The sequence below is a fragment of the Staurois parvus genome, unplaced genomic scaffold (genome assembly GCF_062004578.1).
Source record: "Staurois parvus isolate SC_StPar_1 unplaced genomic scaffold, SC_StPar_1.0 ptg000927l, whole genome shotgun sequence".
NCBI classification, from domain to species: Eukaryota; Metazoa; Chordata; class Amphibia; order Anura; family Ranidae; genus Staurois; species Staurois parvus.
The window spans coordinates 785,719-810,966 of record NW_028318723.1 but is presented as its reverse complement, the minus strand read 5'-3'; the positions used below and the strand labels follow the sequence as shown (position 1 = coordinate 810,966).

The 25,248-nt window shown below is 43.0% G+C and overlaps 1 protein-coding gene across 1 annotated transcript in view; it reads left to right on the top strand.

The window, feature by feature from the left end:
• PLEKHO2 (pleckstrin homology domain containing O2) overlaps positions 1-25,248 on the top strand; it is a 90,432-nt gene that overhangs the window by 44,354 nt on the left and 20,830 nt on the right. Inside the window, exon 2 of the mRNA XM_089656669.1 lies at positions 16,298-16,444. Within this exon, the coding sequence (XP_089512795.1) occupies positions 16,298-16,444 (147 nt within the window). The remainder of the gene's footprint in view (positions 1-16,297; positions 16,445-25,248) is intronic.

The following is a 25,248-nucleotide window of genomic DNA, read 5'->3' as shown; positions in this document are numbered from 1 at the left end:
TCCTAGTGCTGCCTCAATCTCCCGTGAAGAGAGAGAGAGAGGGGAGCCACTGCTCTCGTACACAGCGCTGGATCAAGAATGGGCTCAGGTAAGTATAAAGGAGGCTGGGGGAGGGGGGAGCTGCACACAGAAGGTTTTTTTACCTTAATGCGGAGAATGCATTAAGGTAAAAAATCTCTTCTACCATTAGAAACACTTTAAGGGTGCGCAAATTCAATATATTACCCAATTGTTTCTGAGGTTATGGCGAGTAAATTGATCCCCAACATGTCAAGCTTTAAAGGATAAGTTCACCTTCTGTAACATGTTACATGTTTACAGCTGTATTTGGGGTGTAACATGTAATATGTTACAGTCGTTACAGAACAGCACTCTCATACTCCCCTCAAACCCCCCCCCCCCCCCCGTGACAGTGGGGAGGGAACCTTCTTTCCACACCAGTGACAATTTAAACACACATGTGGCCTTGCAGGGCTCCGCCCACGCGGTTGCGTCATTCATTCAGAGTTCTGTGAATGAATGAACTACAAGTCCCATGTGCCATCACAGCAGATGGCTTGTAGTTCTCAATGATCAACCAGAGCGCTGATCAGAGCCCCGGTATTGCACTGACAGTTCCTGCATCTGAGTAATTGTCTGCCCATATGGGGATACAGGCAGATAGCTCTCAGCAGCCTCTGCAGGAGCCTGACATTGCACCCGCGATTCACTATTCACTGGTGCAATGCTCTGCAAGCTCAATTATACCAAAAATAATACTTTTTTTTTTACAAAAATGTGCGTATTTATTATTTTTCTTTAAACGTGAATTAATCCTTTAAAAATGCATGCGTCCAGAAAACAGCAACAAATTCTGGTACCCTAAATTTTCCTGGTTCTTACTAAGGCCCCTTTCACACGGGCATTCTGGTTTTCTCATCAATTCAGTCACGTTTTTTTTTTTTTCAAGTAAAAACGGATCAGTTTACATCCTTTTTTTTCATCAGTTTACATCCTTTTTTTTCATCAGTTTACATCCTTTTCTTTCATCAGTTTACGTTTTGTACCACCAGCCCCTCCCTTTTAGATTGTAAGCTTCCAGAACCAGGACCCTTCTTAGGCTCCATGTACACTGCAGCTGACAAGCTGACGTTCAGGAGCTTTTCTGCATTTTTTTCAGCAGCCCCTGAACTCTCCCTAATGTTTTCCTATGTCGTCATTCACAGACATTTGAGTGTACAGTCGTTTTTTTTTAACGCACCAGACTTGCGTTCAGGAGTGGATTTTATCAGCATTTCAAACGTATGTAAACGCGGCTAACCACGTTTATAAGCGGTTGGAATTTTTTTTTAACTCTTTCATTTCCAGATGCTGTCGCATCCACACATTTAATGTGGATGGGAGAATCGCTCCCCCTGTGCTATTGTGTTCTCTAGGTAGGAAGTTATGATGGACCAAACACCCCCCTGTTCGGTTCGCAGTCAAACCTCTGAACCTATGGCATGCTCGGCAGCGAACTGCGAACACGAACTGAACTGAGCGGTATACTACTGCATCTGAGTATACGGTAAGATACCTCTCAGTCCTAAAATCCAGCATGGGTTATATTATGAAGTCACGCGGTATTTTAGTAGTGAAACATTCATTCATGTTTCAGCTGTCAATGGGGTTCCCCGCTGTAAGCTGAATGTAAAAAAAATTGTCGGCATTGGCTGACATTTTATGTAAAAAAACAGCATTGGGTGCCCCTTCCATTCACACCAAGCCCTTCGGGCCAGGAAACCAAGACCAGTAGGTCAGGAAAGGGGGGAGATAAATGAGCCCCCCCTCCTGAGCCATACCAGGCTACATGCCCTCAACATGAGAGGGTGCTGTGGGGCAGGGGGCTACCCCCCAAAGCACCTTGTCCCCATGTTGATGGGGACAAGGGCCTCTTCCCCGCAACCGTGGCCCGTGGTTGTGGGGGTCTGACGGTACCCCCCTCCATGTGAATGAGTATGGGGTACATGGTACTGTTACCCATTCACGAAAAAAAAAAATCTAGTGTAAAAAAAAGACAGGAGATGGTCTGACGGTCTTTGACAAGTCCTTTATTAAAAATAAAAAGAATGTCCCCTGAAGTGGATCCAACGTCATTCACGTTGCCCGCCACCACCACGACCCAAGAAAAGACAGCTGACAGCTGCACCCTGATGACATTTTTTACATACTGTCATGACGTCACAAGGAGGCGGGGTCGATGTCACAAGGGGCCGGGGATGACGTCACAAGGGGACGGGTCGACGTCACAAGGGGACAGGGTCAACGTCACAAGGGGACAGGGTCGATGGCAGAAGGGGGGGGGTTGATGGCACAAGGGGGCGGGGTTGGTGTAACAAGGGTGGGTTGGCGTAACAAGGGTGGGTTGGCGTAACAAGGGTGGGTTGGCGTAACAAGGGTGGGTTGACTTCACCCCCTTGTGATTGACCCCCACCCCCTTGTGATTGACCCCACCCCCTTGTGGTTGACCCCACCCCCTTGTGATTGACCCCATCCACTTGTGATTGACCCCCACCCCCTTGTGATTGACCCCACCCACTTGTGATTGACCCCACCCACTTGTGATTGACCCCCACCCCCTTGTGATTGACCCCCACCCCCTTCTGATTGACCCCACTCCCTTGTGATGTCATCACACGCCATGATTGGTCAAAGCATTGCACTTGACCTGTGGTAAGGTGCATTGCTTTGCCCAATCACAATGCACTGTCAGGGCACAGTGCATTGTGGAGCACAGTGGGCGAACAGCCCGCCGAACGCCCGTACCATTCCTGTGTTCACTGAACACACAAACGGCCCATAAGTCAAACTTAGGATCAACTCCAACATGAAGCCCATCCCTAGTAGAGAGCCTTCCCCACCATCAGAACACAATGATTGGTGTTGCTGACTAAAGCCGGTGGCACTTATTGTTTGGGAAAAACCTGACAGGCTGGTTGTACAGACGTTAATTGATAGATCGAGGCCCATAAATGGATTAAAATGTGTCTTGTCCAGGGGCGGACTGACCATTTGGAAACTCGGGCACTGCCCAAGGGCCCGGGGTCAGTAGGCGGCCCCATGAGATGCCCCTGGTACCTTTTTCATAGGCTTTTTTGAGTTTGGGCAAGGACACAGGGGCCACATGATCCCCTATTGCCCGGGGGCCCCATGAGTTGTCAGTCCGCCCCTGGTCCTGTCCCTGCTAAACCAGATGAATTATGATCCGCATGTGGCCGGCTTAACTTCTTATTGAATTTTAGAGAAATCTATACAAGTGTGTCCTCACATAAGGTCCTGCAGTCATGGCCAAAAGTCTTGTCCCCCCTGCATTTCTGTCAGATAACGCACCCCTTCACCCAGAAAATTGTTGTGATGACAAATGTTTCGGCATTCTCATGTTTATTTCTTTTGTTTTTTATTGATATGACACAAAAAAGTGGAGAAACAAAAAGCTAAATCTGACACATTCCACGCAAAACAAAAATGGATCGGACAAAATTATTGGCACCTTCTCAAAATTGTAAGAAATAATTGCATTCCAAGTTTGTGATTCTCCTGTAATTTGTAATTAAACTCCCCGGTATCAATGAACAAGTGCTGACAATATAAAAATCACAACAGCAACCAGCTAAAATGGTGAGAAATTACTCCACCATTCTGTTGTGTCTCACTGTGTGCCACATTGAGCATGGAGAAGAGAAAGAGCAGCAAATAATTGTCTGAGGATTTGAGAAAAAAAATGGTGGAAAAGCGTGGACAATCTCAAGGTTACAAGTCCTTCTCCAGAGATCCTAATGTTCCTGTGTCCACTGTGCGCAACATTGTCAAGAAGTTTACAGCCCATGGCACTGTAGCTGATCTCCCTGGACATGGACAAAAGAGAAAAATTTATCAAAGATTGCAACAAAGGATTGTTGGAATAGTGGATAAAGAACCTTGATCAGTTTTCAAATTCAAGCGGACCTTCAGGCACAGGGTACAAGTGTGTCCGCTCGCACTATATGTCTCCATCTGAATGAAAAGGGATGCTATGATAGGAGACCCAGGAGGACCCCACTGCTGACACAGAAAATTGAGGAAGCCAAAATCGTTTTGGGACAGACAAAACAAAATTCTAGCTTTTTGGTAAATCCCATCATTCTACTGTTTTCATAAAAAGCAATGAGGCCTTTAAAGACAAGAATCCAGTCCCTCCAGTCACACATGGTGGGGGGTCACTGATGTTTTGGGATTGCTTTGCTGCTTCAGGCAGTGGATGTCTTGACCGTGTGCATGGCATTATGGAATCTGAAGACTACCAAAGAATTCTGGGGTGCAATGTAGGGTCCAGTGTCAGAATGTTGGGTCTCCATCAGAGGGCATGGGTCTTACAGAAGGACAATGACCCAAAGCACACGTCAAAAAGCCCCCAGAAATGGTTTCAGACAAAGCGCTGGAGAGGACTGAACTGGCCAGCAATGAGTCCAGATCTCAATCCCATAGAGCTCCTGTGGAGAGATCTCAAAACAGCAGTTGGGAAAAGGAACCCTTCCAATCTGAGAGACCTGGAGCAGTTGCTGAAAGAAGAGCGCTCCACAATTCCAGCCATTGATTTCAGGTATATTTTCCAAGGGGTGTGCTACCAAATATTAAATAGAGGGTGTCAATAATTTTGTCCAGTCCATTTGGGGGGTTTTGGGTGGAATGTGTCAGATTTGGCTTTTTGTTTTTCCACTTTATTGTGTCATACCAATAGAAACAAAAGAAACAAACATGAGAATGCCGAAACATTTGTAATTGCAACAATTTTCTGGGTGAAGTGGTGTTATCTAACAGAAATGCAGGAGGGACGAGATTTTTTTGGCCATGATTGTATATGTTTATTAAAATTGGAAGGAGAATGAAATGTTGGTTGTACAAGTTGGGATTTTTTCATTCAATCCATTCGCTTGTTCTTATGCAGGACCTCAGACACAGATTTTTCTTTTTTTTTTTTATGGATACGGATGCAGCACGTTTACTGTTCTTTACACATTTGGGCCCACAGAAAACTATACAGCTGCATTCAGACCTGTAAAAAAATTGCTGTAAGGATAAAAATGCAGTTTTTTTTCTGCCTGTCCTTACAATCAAGTTTCCTTATATTGTTACTATAAGACTGTGTCTCCAAACATTCTAAACAAAGGGCCAGTTTACTGTCCTTCAGACCTTAGGGGGAGCAGACTGTGCCCAGCGGGAGTAGAAAATGTCCCGGCATCAGTTAGAGTAAACAATGCCTCGTCGTTGGTGTCATTGGTAGGAATTGTGCCCCAACATTGGTAGGAATTGTGCCCCAACATTGGTAGGAATTGTACCCCAACATTGGTAGGAATTGTGCCCCAACATTGGAAGGAATTGTGCCCCAACATTGGTAGGAATTATGCCCCAACATTGGAAGGAATTGTGCCCCAACGTTGGTAGGAATTGTGCCCCAACGTTGGTAGGAATTGTGCCCCAACCTTGGTAGGAATTGTGCCCCAACGTTGGAAGGAATTGTGCCCCAACGTTGGTAGGAATTGTGCCCCGACATTGGAAGGAATTGTGCCCCGACGTTGGAAGGAATTGTGCCCCGACATTGGTAGGAATTGTGCCCCGACATTGGTAGGAATTGTGCCCCGATATTGGAAGGAATTGTGCCCCAACATTGGAAGGAATTGTGACCCAACATTGGTAGGAATTGTGCCCCAAAATTGGTAGGAATTGTGCCCCAAAATTGGTAGGAATTGTGCCCCAACATTGGAAGGAATTGTGCCCCAACATTGGTAGGAATTGTGCCCCAACATTGGAAAGAATTGTTCCCCAACATTAGTTGGAATTGTGCCCCGACATTGGAAAGAATTGTTCCCCAACATTGGTAGGAATTGTGCCCCAACATTGGAAGGAATTGTGCCCCAACATTGGAAGGAATTGTGCCCCAACATTGGTAGGAATTGTGCCCCAACATTGGAAGGAATTGTGACCCAACATTGGTAGGAATTGTGCCCCAACATTGGAAGGAATTGTGCCCCAACATTGGTAGGAATTGTGCCCCAACATTGGAAAGAATTGTTTCCCAACATTGGTAGGAATTGTGCCCCAACATTGGTAGGAATTGTGCCCCAACATTGGTAGGAATTGTGCCCCAACATTGGTAGGAATTGTGCCCCAACATTGGAAGGAATTGTGACCCAACATTGGTAGGAATTGTGCCCCAACATTGGAAGGAATTGTGCCCCAACATTGGAAAGAATTGTTTCCCAACATTGGTAGGAATTGTGCCCCAACATTGGTAGGAATTGTGCCCCAACATTGGAAGGAATTGTACCCCAACATTGGTAGGAATTGTGCCCCAACATTGCTAGGAATTGTGCCCCAACACTGCTCCTGGACACACTAGCAGTGGGTTTTTTTTATGCCTCTATGGCTACGTTCACATCTATGCAGATTGTGCGATTTTGCCGTGTGTCTTGCGTTTATTTTTGCGAGTCCATTGAAGTCTATTACACACAATTATTATAAAGATTATATTTTTTTAAAAACAGTCCCTGACCCTTTGCAAAAAACGCACTGGCTCTAAATGTACGGATGCAGGGGTGGACCGACCATTTGGAAACTCGGGCACTGCCCGAGGGCCCGGGGTCAGTAGGGGGCCCCATGAGATGCCCCTGGTACCTTTTTCATAGGCTTTTTTGAGTTTGGGCAAGAACACAGGGGCCCCATGATCTCCTATTGCCCGGGGGCCCCATGAGTTGTCAGTCCACCCCTGCACGGATGTGAACTAGATCCATAGGAAATCATCTTAAAGTGGAAGTAATCCCTGGTTCACCCTGAAGCGATGCGGAATTTGCAGCGAGATTTATGTGCGGTGCAATTGGAGCCATACATTTTGTATGGCTTAAATCGCACCGCACCCGCACTAAAAACATGAAGGACCCTTGATTGGCCCGGAGATTGGCGAGGATCTCCAACGGGGGGGTGGGGGGAGAACTGTTAGTAAACAAACCAGTTCTCCCTGTCAGCTCCTGCACACTGCTTTGTATGGCTCTGTATAGCAGCATGCTTACAGTGAAGCACAAACACAGAACATTATGTAAAACAGCACACAGTTGACCCCTTGATCGCCCCTCATGTTAACCCCTTCCTGCCCATTGCCATTAGTACAGTGTCTGTGCTTTTTATTCGCACTGACCACTGTATTGGTGTCACTGAGGATGTCGGGTACACCAACTCAGTCCCCCCCCCCCCCCCCCAGTGTCAGAATGCCCGCCGCAGTCCCGCTATAAATCGCTGATCGCCGCCATTATTAGTAAAAATAAAAAAAAACAGTATCTATACCATCATTTGTGACGATATAACTTTCATGTAAACCAAATAATTTTACACGTATTGGGATTTTGTTTTAGCAAAGACACAGAGAACTGTTTTGTTTACTAACAGTTCTCCCTGTCCGCTTGGGCACACTACACAGCACAGCCATCCACAGCAGTGTGCTTATAGTGAAGCACACAGACACTGCCCCGTAGTAAAACACACCCAGCACACAGTTAACCCTTTGATCGCCCCTCATGTTAACCCCTTCCTGCCCAGTGCCATTAGTACAGTGTCTGTGCTTTTTATTTGCACTGATCACTGTATTGGTGTCACTGGGGATGTCAGTGACACCAAGTCAGCCGCTGATTGCTGCCATTACTAGTAAAAGTTAAAAAAACTAAAAATCCCAGTATCTATACCAATACATAGTGACATAGTTAGTCTGGCTGGAAAAAGACAAAAGTCCATCCAGTTCAACCATAGAAAAAAAAAAAAGTTATAGTCCTACACCCACGGTTTATACCGCCATTTGTAAACGCTATAACTTTCACATAAACCAATTAACCTCCCTGGCGGTATGATTATTTCAGATTTTTGGTGCTCAAAGCGGTACATTATTTTGCATGGAAATATGTTGTTTTTTTATTGTAGGCTGTAATATTTAGGAATAACTCACTGAAATCTGTCCGAACAAGAAGTCTATTAAACATCCCGGGTAGGATAAAATTTGAAACACGAAATCATAAATTATAATTTAATAAATAATCATAAAAAATAATAATATAATAATAAATTTAATTCAATAATATAATCAAACCAAAAACACTGAAATGTGAAATATAGCGCCAAGTTCGCACATCACTGAGCAAAGTCGCAGAATCGTTTTCAGTGTCTGATGAGGAATTTCCCCCACGAATCATTATCACTCAATTCTGCAAGTGGTTCTGATTTACTATCGCTGTTCTCTAGCCGGTCTAAAACCGCTTTTGACCTAAAGGGACGCTTTTTGGACGCCATGGACGTTTCTCAGTTTCCAGGCAGAAAGAACATTCAAAATGCAGGCAGGGTGCCGGACAAAGCACTCGGGACAAAATGTATGTGAAATGGGTTGAAACAGCAATGTTTTACTATGGAAAATCGTTTTGAAAAAAATGAAATTTTTTTAAAATTCTCAAATTTCCCGCCGCCGCCGCCTGTACGTCCCGACGTCACAGGGACCGGAACACAGGAGGAGGATGCCGGCATCGGCCGGAGGAGATGGCCGGGGACGCTGCAGGGGACACATCGTGGGAGCGAAGGACAAGGTAAGCGCTGCAGGGACTCCCTCAGCAACGCCGCATGGTGAGCCCGAGTGTAGCTCGGGGTTACCGCTCTTGGTATTGAAATTTTACCCCGAGCTACACTCGGGAATACCGCTAGGGGGGTTAAAAAGCAAAAAGTCAGAAATATTTTTTATTTTTCAAAATTGTCGCTTTTTTTTCTTTCTATAGTACACAAAATAAAAACCGCACAGGCGATTAATTACCACCGAAAGAAAGCTCAACCCGTGGGAATAAAAGTTCATAAAATTAATTTGGGTGCAGCGTTGCATGACTGTGCAATTGTCAGTTAAAGTAACGCAGCGCCGTATCCCAAAAAAATGGCCTGGTCAGGAAGGGGGGAGGGGGGAATCCTCTGGAGGGCGAGGGGTTAATAAAGTGGTCGGAGATTGTATACTACTTGTAGCCCCAACACAGGGCTTAGAATGGCTGCACAGAGATACATGAAGTGTGGACTCCTGTCAGTCCAGAGAGGAGGAATCAGTAAATAGTTTCCATCCCTGTCTGTTGCCTCTCCCTGTAACCCCTCTATGCGGCCAACACTAACTGCCACTCCTTACTGCTATTTTTGGCAATATCTCATTGTTTATCCGGCTTCCTCTGAGTGATTTCCCTTTGTCCTTGTTACCTGCTCATTTCCACATCATATTCCCCTCACTTTTCCATCAACAGCGTGAAATTCCATCTGCCTGTATGTCCCCCCCCCCCCAACCATTCATACCCACCCCCGACCTGAGAACATACATGGTTGATGTGATACATACACACCCATTATAAATACTGCATCTAAGAGAACAAAATCAAATATACAAAGAACTGTAACAGAATATTTTTGTTTAAAGACAAACTCGGGGATAAGCAACTGTCGTCTAAATACAAGGTGGTATCAAAAAAGGTTTGAGACTAGTTTTGTAACACACCCAAAGCTGCATGCACAGTCACGGGGAGCACCGACCTTCATAAGTCAGTGTGCCAAAAGACATTGCCCTGTGTATATCAAGAGCTGTGCAACTGGTGCTATTCTGACCACGTGCATTACCACTTCTGCTCAGGGGCGGACTGACTATTTGGAAACTCGGGCACTGCCCGAGGGCCCGGGGTCAGTAGGGGACCCCACGAGATGCCCCTGGTACCTTTTTTTTCATAGGCTTTTTTGAGTTTGGGCAAGGACACAGGGGCCCCATGATCCCCTATTGCCCAGGGCAGGGGCGGACTGACCATTTGGAAACTCGGGCACTGCCTGAGGGCCCGGGGTCAGTAGGGGGCCCCACGAGATGCCCCTGGTACCTTTTTTTCATAGGCTTTTTTGAGTTTGGGCAAGGACACAGGGGCCCCATGATCCCCTATTGCCCAGGGCAGGGGCGGACTGACCATTTGGAAACTCGGGCACTGCCCGAGGGCCCGGGGTCAGTAGGGGGCCCCATGAGATGCCTCTGGTACCTTTTTCATATGCTTTTATGAGTTTGGGCAAGGACACAGGGGCCCCATGATCCCCTATTGCCCGGGGGCCCCATGAGTTGTCAGTCCGCCCCTGGCCTAGGGGCCCCATGAGTTGTCAGTCCGCCCCTGCTTCTGCTAATTCATCGTGGACAGCGAGTTAGAACATAGAGCAAACATGAAATTCTGTCCTCCCTGAGCCGGAGAGTCTCTTTTTTTCCCCCTTCACTTCCATTTGTTTGGAATGAGTAGTGCACGTTAGTTGCCCACATGGAAGAAAAATAAATTTGAAATATATTTTAAAAATATTCTTCCCAAATATATTGACATGCATTTGAAATACTAAAATTTTGGCCGTATTCAATATATTCCAAAATATATTTCAATATAGCATGCAGATAGCATTCCAATAGCTTCTTCCCCAGCCAGACCAACTGGAGAAAGTGACAGCAGAAACCGGAAGGGAATTTTTACAGGCCGCTCCCACATTCTTACTAGGTAGGGGAGATCAGCGAATGGCTGTTTACTCCCATATGGAAGAAAAATATATTTTGAAATATATTTTAAGAATATTCTTCCCAAATATATTGACGTATATTTGAAATGCTACAATTTTGGCCATATTCTATATATTTCAATATATATATATATATATATATATATATATATATATACTGTATGTTGAAATGCATTTTTATTACAAAATATATGAACAATATTTTTAAAAATAAATTTTAAATATCCTGTATGTCTTTAAAAATACAGATCTACGTTTTTGGAATGCATTTACAAATATATGTAAAAATATATATGTAAAATTACTGTTTTATATGTTAAAAAAAATCTGAAGAGTATATTTAAAAAATATATATTTTTAAAAATATATTTTTTTTTAAATATATTCTTCAGATTTTTTTGTTAAGTATATTTGAAATGTATTTTTAAAAATATGTTTCATATATAATGTAATAAATATAATATAATGGTAAAAAAATCTGACGAATATACTTAAAATATATATTTTTTAAAAAATATTTCATATATTTTGAAATATATAAAAAACACATTTCAATATACAGTATATATATATTATTATTATACAGGATTTATATATCGCACCAACAGTTTGCTCAGCACTTTACAATATAATGGGAGACAATACAGCAACTATACAGTTCAATGTAAGAGGGATAGGATATATATATATTTTTTTTTTTTTAGTGAAATATATTTTGAAATATATTGAATACGGCCAAAATTGTAGTATTTCAAATATATGTCAATAGGTTTCGGAAGAATATTTTTAAAATATATTTCAAATATATTTTTCTTCCATGTTGGTGTGGTCATGCAGAAACATAGAAAAGTGCCAGCAGAAAAAGAGTGGTCCATTAAGTCTGCCCAATTTTTTTTTTGGGGGGGGGGGTTGTTTTTTTTTGTTTTGTGAGCAGGAGAGGGTGGCAACATTCCTACATACAGTGGGACCACGAACGTAGCCACTCTCTAACAGGATGTCAGATCACAGCAGGAAGAAAAAAAGAATATGGAGCTTTGGAGGAGGCTGAGATCAACAGAACAGAAGCAGACTTTCCTGCTTGTGTGATTGGCTTACTGAACTAAGATACAATCAGATTTTGGGAATCCCCTGCAACAAAAGAGTAATTTTTGGTGGGATACTTCCAAAGGGAAATCATGTCTCAGCCCTGGTTTACACTGATCCGGTGCGGAATCTGCACCGCATCAGAATCGCCTCCCGTTCATGCGAACCTCTGCGGGTGTGTATGTTAACACCCCAAAAGCGGTCTGCAAAACGCGGTGCGATGTGCAAAATTGGATCACATAGGTGTGAATACCCGTGCGATCCGATTCTGGTGCGGACCCAAAAAAAAAGGTCCTGCACCTTTTTAGTGCGGTGCCATTAGAGCCATACAAAATGTTTGGCTCCAATCGCACCGCACACAAATCGCATGTGATTCGCACAGGAATGAGGTGCGGTTCCTGTGTGAATCACATGCGATATACCGCACCGCATGAGTGTGAACCCGGGCTAAGGCTAGGTGCACACCTATGCAGGTTGCGTTTGCGCTTTTTCTGCATTGCGTTTTGCACTGCGTTTTTGCACTTGCATTTTTGTCATGTTTTTGATGTGTTTTGCGTGGGGTTTTCTTTTTCTTTTTCTTGTTTCTAGGCAGATTTAAAACGCAAAATGCATCAAAAACGCTGTAAAAACACAGCAAAAAAGCAATACATCCTTTTCTGCAGCATATCCATTGAAGTCTATAGAAACAAAAATGCAACTTTTTTGCATTCAAAAAAGTCTTTGACCCTTTCCAAAAAACACACCGGGTGCACATGTCCCATAGGAAATCATGTTAAATGGACGGTACTGCGTTTCTGCATTGCAGGTTGCGTTTGAGCCGTTTCTGCATTGCGTTTTGCATTGCGTTTTTGCACTTGCATTTTTGCAGCGTTTTTGATGTGTTTTGCGTGAGCTTTTTTTTCATTTTTTCATTTTTCTTGTTGCTAGGCAGATTTAAAACGCAAAATGCCTCAAAAACGCTGTACAAAACACAGCAAAAACACAATACATGCTTTTCTGCAGCATTTCCATTGAGGTCTATAGAAACAAAAAATGCAACTTTTTTGCGTTTCAAAAAAGTCTTTGACCCTTTCCAAAAAACACACCCGGTGGACATATCCCATAGGAAATCATGTTAAATGGACGGTACTGAGTTTCTGCAAAATGCTGGTGTGAACCTGGCGTAAAGGGGTGCAGACCCTGCCACTTTCCTGCTTAGAACCCTGCAAGTGCAGCAGATGACTGATAATTCTGAAACCATTCCCATTACGTTTGCTTTCCACAGACAAACCGCTAGTTCTTCAGAATAACAAAAACATAGGAATCTGCACAAAGTTTGGTAAAGTCCCTGCAATGTACATAGATCTCCCAGAGGGGAATGTTTTTTTTCTCAACAAAAGTAGAGTGACACCTTAACCACTTGCCGTCTGGCCGCTGTATATAAACAGCCAGACGGTGGCAGTGCAGGGGCGGGTTGCCGTTCATAAATGGCGCCCGCCATTCAGGACTGTGGGCACTCCCTGGGAGCGCGCAGCACTGCAATCCGGTGCCCGCTGTGTCCTCCGGACACAGTGGAACACCGATCGTTGTATGGGACCTCTGTGCGAGGTCCCGATCATGTGATCAGTGATTGGTCAATCAGTGATCACATGCAGAGCAGTAAGCAAGATGTAAGTGTAAAAAAAAAAATAAAAAATCTTCATCACCCCCCACAAGTAGTACAGTGTCACTATGGTAACACTGTACTGCTAGGGTGACAGTATGTAGAAAAAAACAACCTAATAATATAAAAAAATAATATAAAATGTAAAAAAATATAATTTTTGGTTATTTTTTTTTTTACTAAAAAGATAACTGAATACATTTTGGCCAAGATTTATGATGAAATATTTTTTGCAAAATTTTATAAGAAAAACACTTTTTTCAAATTTTTTTGACTTTTTCATTTATATAGCAAAAAAAATAAAAATCCCAGTGGTGAATAAATACCAACAAAATACATTTTTATCTGTCTCAAAAAAATGCTTAAAAATGCATATGGGTACAGTGTTGCATGACCGCGTAATTGTCATTCAAAGTGTGATAGCGCTGAAAGCTGAAAATTGGCCTGGACTGGAAGGGGGTGAAAGTGTCCGGACTGGAAGTGGTTAAGAATACGTACTGGAATAGATTTATTTTGGGATCTAGTTAGTTATCTAGGATCGTTGTATTGGTGCATTGCAATTTATTCCAATTATGTCCAAGGATTCTTAAATCCAATTTATTCCAATTATGTCCAAGGATCCATAAATCCAATTTATTCCAATTATGTCCAAGGATCCATAGATCCAATTTATTCCAACTATGTCCAAGGATCCATAGATCCAATTTATTCCAATTATGTCCAAGGATCCATAAATCCAATTTATTCCAATTATGTCCAAGGATCCATAGATCCAATTTATTCCAACTATGTCCAAGGATCCATAGATCCAATTTATTCCAATTATGTCCAAGGATCCATAAATCCAATTTATTCCAATTATGTCCAAGGATCCGTAGATCCAATTTATTCCAAGGATTTATGTCCAATCGCTCGTTCTGGGTGGCAGGGTGTTGAACACTCCTTCTGGGCGGAAGGGCGTGGCTACAAGGTCACACGCACACTGCATCACTTCCACTTGCACGGAAGACGTCAACACTACGTATTGCTGGCCGAACAATTTTTTTGCGATTGGTTAATGTGGGCCACGATTTCGACCACGAACGAACGCCGATTGGTCGTCGGATGACCGATTGGTCAATTTTCTTACCGTGTATTCCTGCCATTAGAATGCAATTGTTTCTTACAATTTTGAGAAGGTGCCAATAATTTTGTTCAGTCCATTTTTGTGGGGTTTTTTTCTCCACTTTTTTTGTGTTATATCAAAACAAACAAAAGGAAAAAAACATGAAAATACCTAAACATTTGTAATTGCAACAAGTGGTGCGTTATCGGTGCCAATATTTTTGGCCATGACTAAAACTAACCATAGTGCATTTTTTACTGAAATGCTGCATCGTGCTAATAGCATGTGACATAAAAATCTGGAAAAAAAATCTATATTCTTTTCTAGTTTGCTTTCAGAAAATATATCATGTTTGGATGGCTTTAACCACTTACCGTCCGGCCCATGTGCATAAATGGCCGGACCGGAGCAGTGCAGGAGCAGGTGGCTGTTTATAAACGTCCTCCCGCTTCCCTGCCTGTGTGCGCTCCCTGGGAGTGCGCAGCACCGCGATCCAGTGCCTGCTGTGTCCAGAGGACACAGCAGAACACCGATCGCTGTACAGGACCTCGGTGTGAGGTCCCGATCATGTGATCAATGATTGGCCAATCAGTGATCACATGAAGAGTAGTAAGCAAGATGTCACTTCCTGACATCATTGACATCGTTGCTTACTACTTGTGAAATCTGAATGATCACAGAGATCACATGGTACAGGGCTATTCACAACAGCCTTGTACCATGTGACAAGCTGTGATCAATCACAGCTCTCACAGTATTTCTTAATGGCTGAAAGAATGCAGCCAGAGAGAAGGAGAAATGATTGATTTTACAGCCTTTATGGGTGTAAAAGCAATCAGTGTAAAAAAAAATCTTCATCACCCCCCACAAGTAGTACAGTGTCACTATGGTGACACTGTACTACTAGGGTGACAGTATGTTAAAAAAACCCAAAAAAACAGAAATAATATAAAAAAATTAAAAAAGTAAAAAAATGTTTTCAAAAATTATAATTTTTAGTTATAAACTAACTTGGATTATTATTTACTAAAAAGATAACTGAATACATATTGATTTAGATTTATGAAGAAAGATTATTTATTTGCAAAATGTTATAGGAAAAACACTTTATTTTTCAAAATGTTTGGACTTTTTCATTTATATAGCAAAAAAATAAAAATCCCAGCGGTGAATAAATACCACCAAAATAAAGTTTTATCTGTTTAAAAAAAAAAATGCTAAAAAATTCATATGGGTACAGTGTTGCATGACCGCGCAATTGCCATTCAAAGTCTGATAGCACTAAAAGCTGAAAATTGGCCTGGACAGGAAGGGGGTGAAAGTGTCCGGACAGGAAGTGGTTAAGTAATCTTTAATACTAAGGCTGGCCATACATTATACAATTTTCTTGAGATTTATGGTCTAGATTTACCAAAAACCATATAATAGGAGGTCAAAACTAACAACACATTCAATTGTATCCAATTAAGCAGGCCCTTGCACTACATAGTTGAAGGTAAATCTAAAGGAAATTGGACAGAAAATTGTATAGTGTATGACCAGCCTAAAACATGTATGCAAAAAAAATTGCAAACCAGGCTCTGTCAGTGAAAGGGTTAAGCCATACTGCACTAATAAGGAAACCTTGGGGCAGGGGCGGACTGACAACTCATAGGGCCCCCGGGAAATAGGGGATCATGGGGCCCCTGTGTCCTTGCCCAAACTCAAAAAAGCCTATGAAAAAGGTACCAGGGGCATCTCATGGGGCCCCCTACTGACCCTGGGCCCTCAGACAGTGCCTGAGTTTCCAAATGGTCAGTCCGCCCCTGCCTCGGGGTGATAGTGAGTTCTCATTTCTGGGTTTCTCATTGGCTCATGAGGACATCTTTTTCTGTATTTGTACTCAGGGAGTGAACGGGAAGAGCGTCTCCCCGCCAGAACCTGCGAAGACCTACAAGGTTGGATGGCTGAAGAAGAGCAGCGGGCTGCTGGGACTATGGAAGGATCGCTACATTCAGATACTGAAGACACAGCTCCTTGTATGTGACAATGAGGTAAGGAATCCCAAGGACACGTGGGAGGATGAACAATGGAAACAAATTACAATTGTGTCTTCTCAGGGTTCAAGAAACCTGGACTGATACATTTCCAATGTTAATATTTTTTTTAATGTATTTTGAAAACATCTACTGTCGGTAATTACAATGGTTTCCTATCATCCTCTTTATTTCCATGGAAGCTGACAATCGCTGTAGTAGTCGGAGCTATTACAGTGATCTTAGGGTCCTCTGCCGAGTGGCTGCCCTTCCTGCACAGCCAACATTCAGAAAATGAGTTGTATTTTTTTTTTAATGGATGCAAGTCGTTCTCTGATTGGACGAGGTGGATGTTGTAACATCACTTCCCCGTCTCTCCACCTCCAATCAGAGAACGTCTTGTATTAAAGTTTTGCTAAACCCTGGACCCTGCATTCACTATATCCGCTCTCCCCGGACCCTGCATTCACTATATCCGGTCTCCCCGGACCCTGCATTCACTATATCCGCTCTCCCCGGACCCTGCATTCACTATATCTGGTCTCCCCGGACCCTGCATAAACTATATCCTCTCTCCCCGGACCCTGCATTCACTATATCCGCTCTCCCCGGATCCTGCATTCACTATATCCGCTGTTCCCTGGACCCTGCATTCACTATATCTGGTCTCCCCGGACCCTGCATTCACTATATCTGGTCTCCCCAGACTCTGCATTCACTATATCTGGTCTCCACATACTCTGCATTCACTATATCTGCTCTCCCCTGACCCTGCATTCGCAATATCTGGTCTCCCCAGACCCTGCATTCACTATATCCAGACTCCCCGGACCCCTCATTCACTATATCCAGACTCCCCAGACCCTGCATTCACTATATCCGGTCTCCCCGGACCCTGCATTCACTATATCTGGTCTTCCCGGACCCCGCTTTCACTGTATCTGGTCTCCCCCAACCCTGCATTCACTATATCCGGGCTCCTCGGACCCTGCATTCACTATATCTGGTCTTCCCCGACCCTGCATTCACTATATCCAGTCTCCCAGGACCCTGCATTCACTGTATCTGGTCTCCCCCGACCCTGCATTCACTATATCCGGTCTCCCCGGTCCCTGCATTCACTATATCCGCTCTTCCCGGACCCTGCATTCACTATATTCACTCTCCCTGGACCCTACATTCACTATATCCACTCTCCCCGGACCCTGCATTCACTATATCTGGTCTCCCCAGACCCTGCATTCACTATATCCGCTCTCCCCAGACCCTGCATTCACTATATCCGCGCTCCCCAGACCCTGCATTCACTCTATCCGCTCTCCCAGTAGCCCGCATTCACTATATCCAGTCTCCCCGGACCCCGCATTCACTGTATCTGGTCTCCCCCGACCCTGCATTCACTATATCCGGACTCCCCGGACCCTGCATTCACTATATCCGGACTCCCCGGACCCTGCATTCACTATATCCGGACTCCCCGAACCCTGCATTTCACATTCCTGATATGTGCCTCCTGTACTTGTGTTAAAGTCTCCTATTCAGGGGCATCCCTAGGGTTGGTGTCACCCGGTGCAATAACACTTGGTGACACCCCCTCCGACAATCCACGCAGAATGGATCGGATCTGCGGATTGAGCATAATGGATCAGACTCCAATCAATTATGCTCAATCCACAGATCCAATCCATTCTGCGGGGATCGTCAGCTTGCTATACGACTTACCTTTTCGTGGAGCAGGTCCGGTGTCACCCCATATAGGTTTCATGCTGACAGTCCCTGCAGGTTGGATCGGATCTGCTTATTGGGGAGCATAATGGATCGGATTCCGATCCATTATGCTGAATCCACAGATCCGATCCATCCTGCAGGGATCGTAGGCTTCCTAACAACTTACCTTTTCGTGGAGTGGGTCTGGTGTCACCCCATGAGGTAGGAGTCACCCGATGTGGCGCACACCCCCTGCACCTGCCTATGAACGCCACTGCTCTTTGTATTGCTTGCTTTGTGTAAATTCCCTGGTATTTGTGTGAAATCCCAGTCCGTCTGCTTTCCTATTTTAAACTGACCATGCTAGGCATGAGAGCACATCTATTCCAGTGTAATCAGTGTTCTGGGAGCACAGCCTGTCTGTCCTACAATGACCAAGACTTGTGCTGACATACCCCTCTGCACAGCCATTTCACTGGGAAGATCAGTGTGCTGCTTTTTCTCTACCTCATGTTAACAACCCCCCCCCCTTCCTGCAGTCTCCACCCATACTTCTTACGCAGGTGAGAGCAGTGGTCATGTGATCACTTAAAAGAGAAACAAAAACATTTATTTATAATTTTGTTAGATATACAAATTCAAATGTTTGCCTTGCATTTCTATTTTAAATTGAATGGGTTGTTTTCTAAGGTTCGGATTTACATGTACAGTACTATTATTATTATTATTATTATTATTATACAGGATTTATATACAACATTATTATTATACAGGATTTATATACAACATTATTATTATTATTATACAGGATTTATATACAACATTATTATTATTATTATACAGGATTTATATACAACATTATTATTATTATTATACAGGATTTATATACAACATTATTATTATTATTATTATACAGGATTTATATACAACATTATTATTAATATTATTATTATACAGGATTTATATACAACATTATTATTATTATTATTATAATACAGGATTTATATACAACATTATTATTATTATTATACAGGATTTATATACAACATTATTATTACTATTATTATTATTATTATTATACAGGATTTATATACAACATTATTATTATTATTATTATACAGGATTTATATACAACATTATTATTAATATTATTATTATACAGGATTTATATACAACATTATTATTATTATTATTATTATTATACAGGATTTATATACATTATTATTATTATTATTATTATTATACAGGATTTATATACATTATTATTATTATTATACAGGATTTATATACATTATTATTATTATTATTCAGGATTTATATACAACATTATTATTATTATTATTATACAGGATTTATATACAACATTATTATTATTATTATTATACAGGATTTATATACAACATTATTATTATTATACAGGATTTATATACAACATTATTATTATTATTATTATTATTATACAGGATTTATATACATTATTATTATTATTATACAGGATTTATGGCGCCAACAGTTTGCTCAGCACTTTACAATATAACAGGAGACAATACAGCAACAATACAGTTCAATACAAGAGGGAAAGGAGGGCCCTGATCCTTGGAGCTTACAATCTATTGAATGAATGCCCATAGTGCATATGAACAATCATTCAGTGAAACAAGGAAAAATTCTAATCATTCATTTATTACTAGAGAACTGTGATGTACCAAATTGTGACTTCAACATCAGTGATGGGTCCAGTCTAGCTGGGAAACTGATGGTTGAGATTTTTTATTTAGTGGTTTAAAAAAAATGCTTGAAGTGCAGATCAGCATCTTGTTACATCAAACGGTGTCGGCTTTAAACCGGAGTATTTATTTATCTCCATAAACCTCAGACAGGAAACGTGTGGAAGGCTCAGTAATGTCTGGAAACTGACGGAACTCTGGGTGGGTACAGGGCCTCGGCTGTCACCATCAGCCTCCTCTTCATCGGGGAATTTCAGGCACCTGCTGCCAAGGACTTTTTTTCTTGTGAAAGGAAACTTGGCAGTGCCGGGCTGGAAATAAATCTGCTTTCTGTACAGGACAGATCTGCTGGATTCATTTGGCTGACACCTGTCACTCCTATAAAACAAAAGAAAAACATGTCCGTTCCAGAGCTACACTGAATCCAGTATATACAGTTGTGTTCAAAATAATAGCAATGTGTTGAAAAAAGTGAAAAAGCTGAAAATCCTTCTAATAGCTTTTATTTCCATCCACACAAATGCATTGGGAACAGGACACATTCTATTCCAAATCAAAACATGAAGAAAAATAGATCAAATTTGTGTTGTTCCTCTAAAAAAATTGAAGAAAAGTGAATATTAGACGGTTCAAAAAAATCGCAGTGTTTGCATTCTTCTTTACAAACTCAAACATTCACTATATAAACTGAGAAATGTTTGAAGATTTTGCTTTCCTTTGAATGACTTCATGAATATTTGGTTGTAGTCGCACTGTTTCTGAGAACTGCTGTACATCTGTGTTGCATGGAGTCACCCAACTTCTGGCCCCTGTGATCAGGTATTCCAGCCCAGGATGATTGGACCACATTCCACAGTTCTTCTCTATTTCTTGGTTTTGCCTCAGAAACGGCATTTTTGATGTCACCCCACAAGTTTTCTATTGGATTAAGATCCGGGGATTGGGCTGGCCACTCCATAACGTCAATCTTGTTGGTCTGGAACCAAGATGTTGCACGTTTACTGGTGTGTTTGGGGTCGTTGTCTTGTTGGAACACCCATTTCAAGGGCATTTCCTCGTCAGCATAAGGGAGCATGACCTCTTCAAGTATTCTGATGTATTCAAACTGATCCATGATCCCTGGTATGCGATAAATAGGCCCAACACCGTAGTATGAGAAACATCCCCATATCATGATGCTTGCACCACCATGCTTCACTGTCTTCACAGTGTTCTGTGGCTTGAATTCAGTGTTTGGGGGTCGTCTGACAACCTGTCTCCGCCCACTAGACCCAAAAAGAACAATCTTACTTTCATCAGTCCACAAATTGTTTCGCCATTTCTCTTTAGGCCAGTCCTGCCGCCCTGTAGCAGTATTTCTGCTATAGGGTGGACGAGAAGCGGTTAAAGAAGTCTATCCTGCTTCTAACTAGTAAACTGCCATTTATTTCTTCCATCAGCTCACCCCCCCACAGTTATTACCTTTTGTATCACTCAACCCTTCCTCCTAGATTGTAAGCTATAAGGAGCCGGGCCCTCTGTTTCCTCTTGTACCAAATTGTATTGTAACTGTAATGTCCGCCTTCATTTTGTAAAGCGCTGCGCAAACTGTTTGCGCAATATAAATCCTGTATAATAATAATAATCAGTTCCTGACCTCACAAATGTGCTTGTGTTTGACACATACCAAGACATTTTGGACAATTTCATGCTCCCAACTTTGTGGGACGAGTTTGGCGATGTCCCCTTCCTGTTCCAACATGACTGAGCACCAGTGAATACAAGGAAGATCGATAAAGACATGGAGGAGCCAGTTTGGGGTGGAGGAACTTGACTGTCCTGCACAGAGTCCTGACCTCAACCCCATAGAACACCTTTGGGATGAATTAGAGCGGAGACTGCGAGACAGGCCTCCTCCCCCGACATCAGTGCCTGACCTGACAAATGTGCTTCTGGAAGAATGGTCCAACCTTCCCATAGACACCCTCCTAAACCTTGTGGACGGCCTTCCCAGAAGAGTTGAAGCTGTTATAGCTGCAAAGGGCGGGGCCAACTCAATATTGAACCCTACGGACTAAGACTGGGAGGCCATTAAAGGTCATGTGCGTGGAAAGGGCGGGGCCAATTCAATATTGAACCCTACGGACTAAGACTGGGAGGCCATTAAAGTTCATGTGCGTGGAAAGGCCAGCGATCCCAATACCTTTTGGTAATATAGTGTACTGTATATGCAGCAACAAGACCCACTTCTTTGTGGGGCCACATATATATGTACACTTGGCAGGAATGGGTTACATTACAATATGGCTTGTGCAGCAATTGTATATGTTATATTATTATTAATAAGTCCACACTTTCATCATCCAGGGCTGGAGCCGCTTATACATTGCGTCTTGATGTAGGACTCTCCTAGGCTGTTAATCATTTTTGCTGGCCTGTGTGAAATTGATACTTGTTAAGCATTTTCTTTGATGACACCTATGAAGACGACAATTATCTTCGACTACTTTGCTGCCTCTTTCTGTCATCCCCTTTTCCTCCTTAACCTAATCTCCGGAGTTCTGATATAGCACTTAATGAAACATGGAAGAGCCTGCAGATAAAAAAGATAAACTCCGATGTGGAAAGCATCTTCTTGCCTGCAACTAATTGGTGCTCAGGGAAGATAATCAGGGAAGCTACAAAATATGATTTCCCCTTATCCAGCTTAAGACGAAAAAGAGACTTCTGTTACTTGAATCCTGTTACTGCAATGTATGAACTATATATACCCAGAAAGAAGATAATGGGAGACTTACAGTTGTGTCCAAAATTATTCAACCCCCAATGCTGTAAAGGGGTTTAGGGACTATAGTGTACATTTGGAATTGTATTCAGAATCAAATCCTACAAGGACGTTGTAACTACCCAAATGCAACTAAAATGACATCAATTGTTTATGTAATACAGTAGTAAATGGTTCTTATGTGGTTTCTTCATTGCCACAATTATTCAACCCCTTAAAGACTACCACTCTGAAGAACAGAGGTTCATACAGGTGCTTTCCATCAGGTATTGAAAACACCTGTGGATGTCACCGAGCAGCAATCAAGCATAATAAGCACCAATTAGGCAGCTTTAAAATGACTGTGATACTCAGCTCCTTCTAGACATTTACTGGTGTGGTTACAAACATGGTGAAGGCAAGAGAATGGTCCAGGAAGACAAGAGAAGAGGTGATTTCTCTTCACAGGAAGGGCAATGGCTATAAGAAGATTGCAAAGATGTTAAACATACCAAGAGACACCTTAGGAAGCATCATTCGCAAATTCAAGGCAAAGGGCACTGTTGAAACGCTACCTGGTCGTGGCAGAAAGAAGATGCTGACTTCGACTGCTGTGCGCTACCTGAAGCGTAGAGTGGAGAGAAGTCCCCGTGTGACTGCTGAGGAACTGAGAAAAGATTTGTCAGATGTGGGTACAGAAGTTTCAGCCCAGACAATAAGACGCACACTGCGTAATGAAGGCCTCCGTGCCAGAACTCCCAGGCGTACCCCCTTGCTGTCTCCAAAGAATAAGAAGAGTCGACTGCAGTATGCCAAAAGCCATGTGGACAAACCACAAAAGTTGTGGGATAGTGTTCTGTGGACTGATGAAACAAAATTAGAACTGTTTGGGCCCATGGATCAACGCTATGTTTGGAGGAGGAAGAACAAGGCCTATGATGAAAAGAACACCTTGCCTACTGTGAAGCATGGTGGAGGGTCAATCATGCTTTGGGGCTGTTTTGCTTCTGCAGGTACAGGGAAGCTTCAGCGTGTGCAAGGTACCATGAATTCTCTTCAGTACCAGGAGATATTGGATGGAAACGTGATGCAGTCCGTCACACACCTGAGGCTTGGGAGACGTTGGACCTTTCAACAGGACAATGATCCCAAGCATACCTCCAAGTCCACTAGAGCATGGTTGCAGAGGAAAGGCTGGAACATTTTGGAGTGGCCATCGCAGTCACCAGACTTAAATCCGATTGAGAACCTCTGGTGGGACTTAAAGAAAGCAGTTGCAGTGCGCAAGCCTAAGAATGTGACTGAACTGGAGGCCTTTGCCCATGAAGAATGGGCGAAGATACCCGTAGATCGCTGCAAGACACTTGTGTCAAGCTATGCTTCACGTTTAAAAGCTGTTATAACTGTAAAAGGATGCTGTACTAAGTACTAAGATTGAATGTCACTTGGGGGTTGAATAAAACTGATAATGCTGTGAGCACAGAAAAGACATTTGTGGTTATTTCATTATAACTGTTATGTTATATTTGTCTGACCTACAAGTGCCTCTTTAATGTAAATGTAAGCAAGATGACTGAATGATCAAAAGCAATGTCAAACTGGCCAAAACACTCAATTTCAGTGGGGGTTGAATAATTTTGGACACAACTGTAAATGGAGGTGAAACTTAGTTTATCCCCTCATCTACCTGTGGGGGGCGTGTTATTAGCCCAGTCATGCTTGGAAATGGCTGATGAGCTTTCAATTAAAAGTACAAAAATACCTTCTGTTTCCTCCCACTTATTGTATGCTTGTTGTTTAAAGTGGAGCTTCACCGTGGATAGGAGCTCTAAGTCCCTGTCTCTGCCATGCCCTCCGCTGTCCAAACCGGGGGTCTCCAAACTATAACCCATGGGCCACATCAGGCCCGTGATGAGATTTTATTTGGCCCACAGTAACTGTCCTGTAAAATACCCTTGCTGGGTGGCTGGCTGGCAGTGGATGTGCTGGTCTGTGTATCATAATATGGAGATTGGTGCATCCATTGCCGTCCAGCCAGCCATGACCCTTCTACATATGGATGTAAGGGGGGACTATGCTGGCCACTCATGGATTTAAGGAGGGGCTCCAATGGGCATGCCTTGTTTTAAGGTGGGACTCTGATGAACACTTCAGGATGTAAGGGGGGACTCAGCTGGACACTCCTGATGTAAAGGGAGATCTGTTGGGCACTCCTGGATATAAAGGGGACTCTAATGGGCACTCCTGATGTAAAGGGGCCTCTGATGGGCACTCCTGGATGTAGGAGGGCTCTGATGGGCACTCCTGGAAGTAGGAGGGCTCTGATGGGCACTCCTGGATGTAGGAGGGCTCTGATGGGCACTCCTGGATGTAGGAGGGCTCTGATGGGCACTCCTGGAAGTAGGAGGGCTCTGATGGGCACTCCTGGATGTAGGAGGGCTCTGATGGGCACTCCTGGATTTAGGAGGCCCTCTTATGGGCACTCCTTGTTGTAGGCGGGACTCTGATGGGCACTCCTGGATGTAGGAGGGCTCTGATGGGCACTCCTGGATGTAGGAGAGCTCTGATGGGGACTCCTGGATGTACGAGGGCTCTGATGGGCACTCCTGGATGTAGGTGGGCTCTGATGGGCATTCCTGGATGTA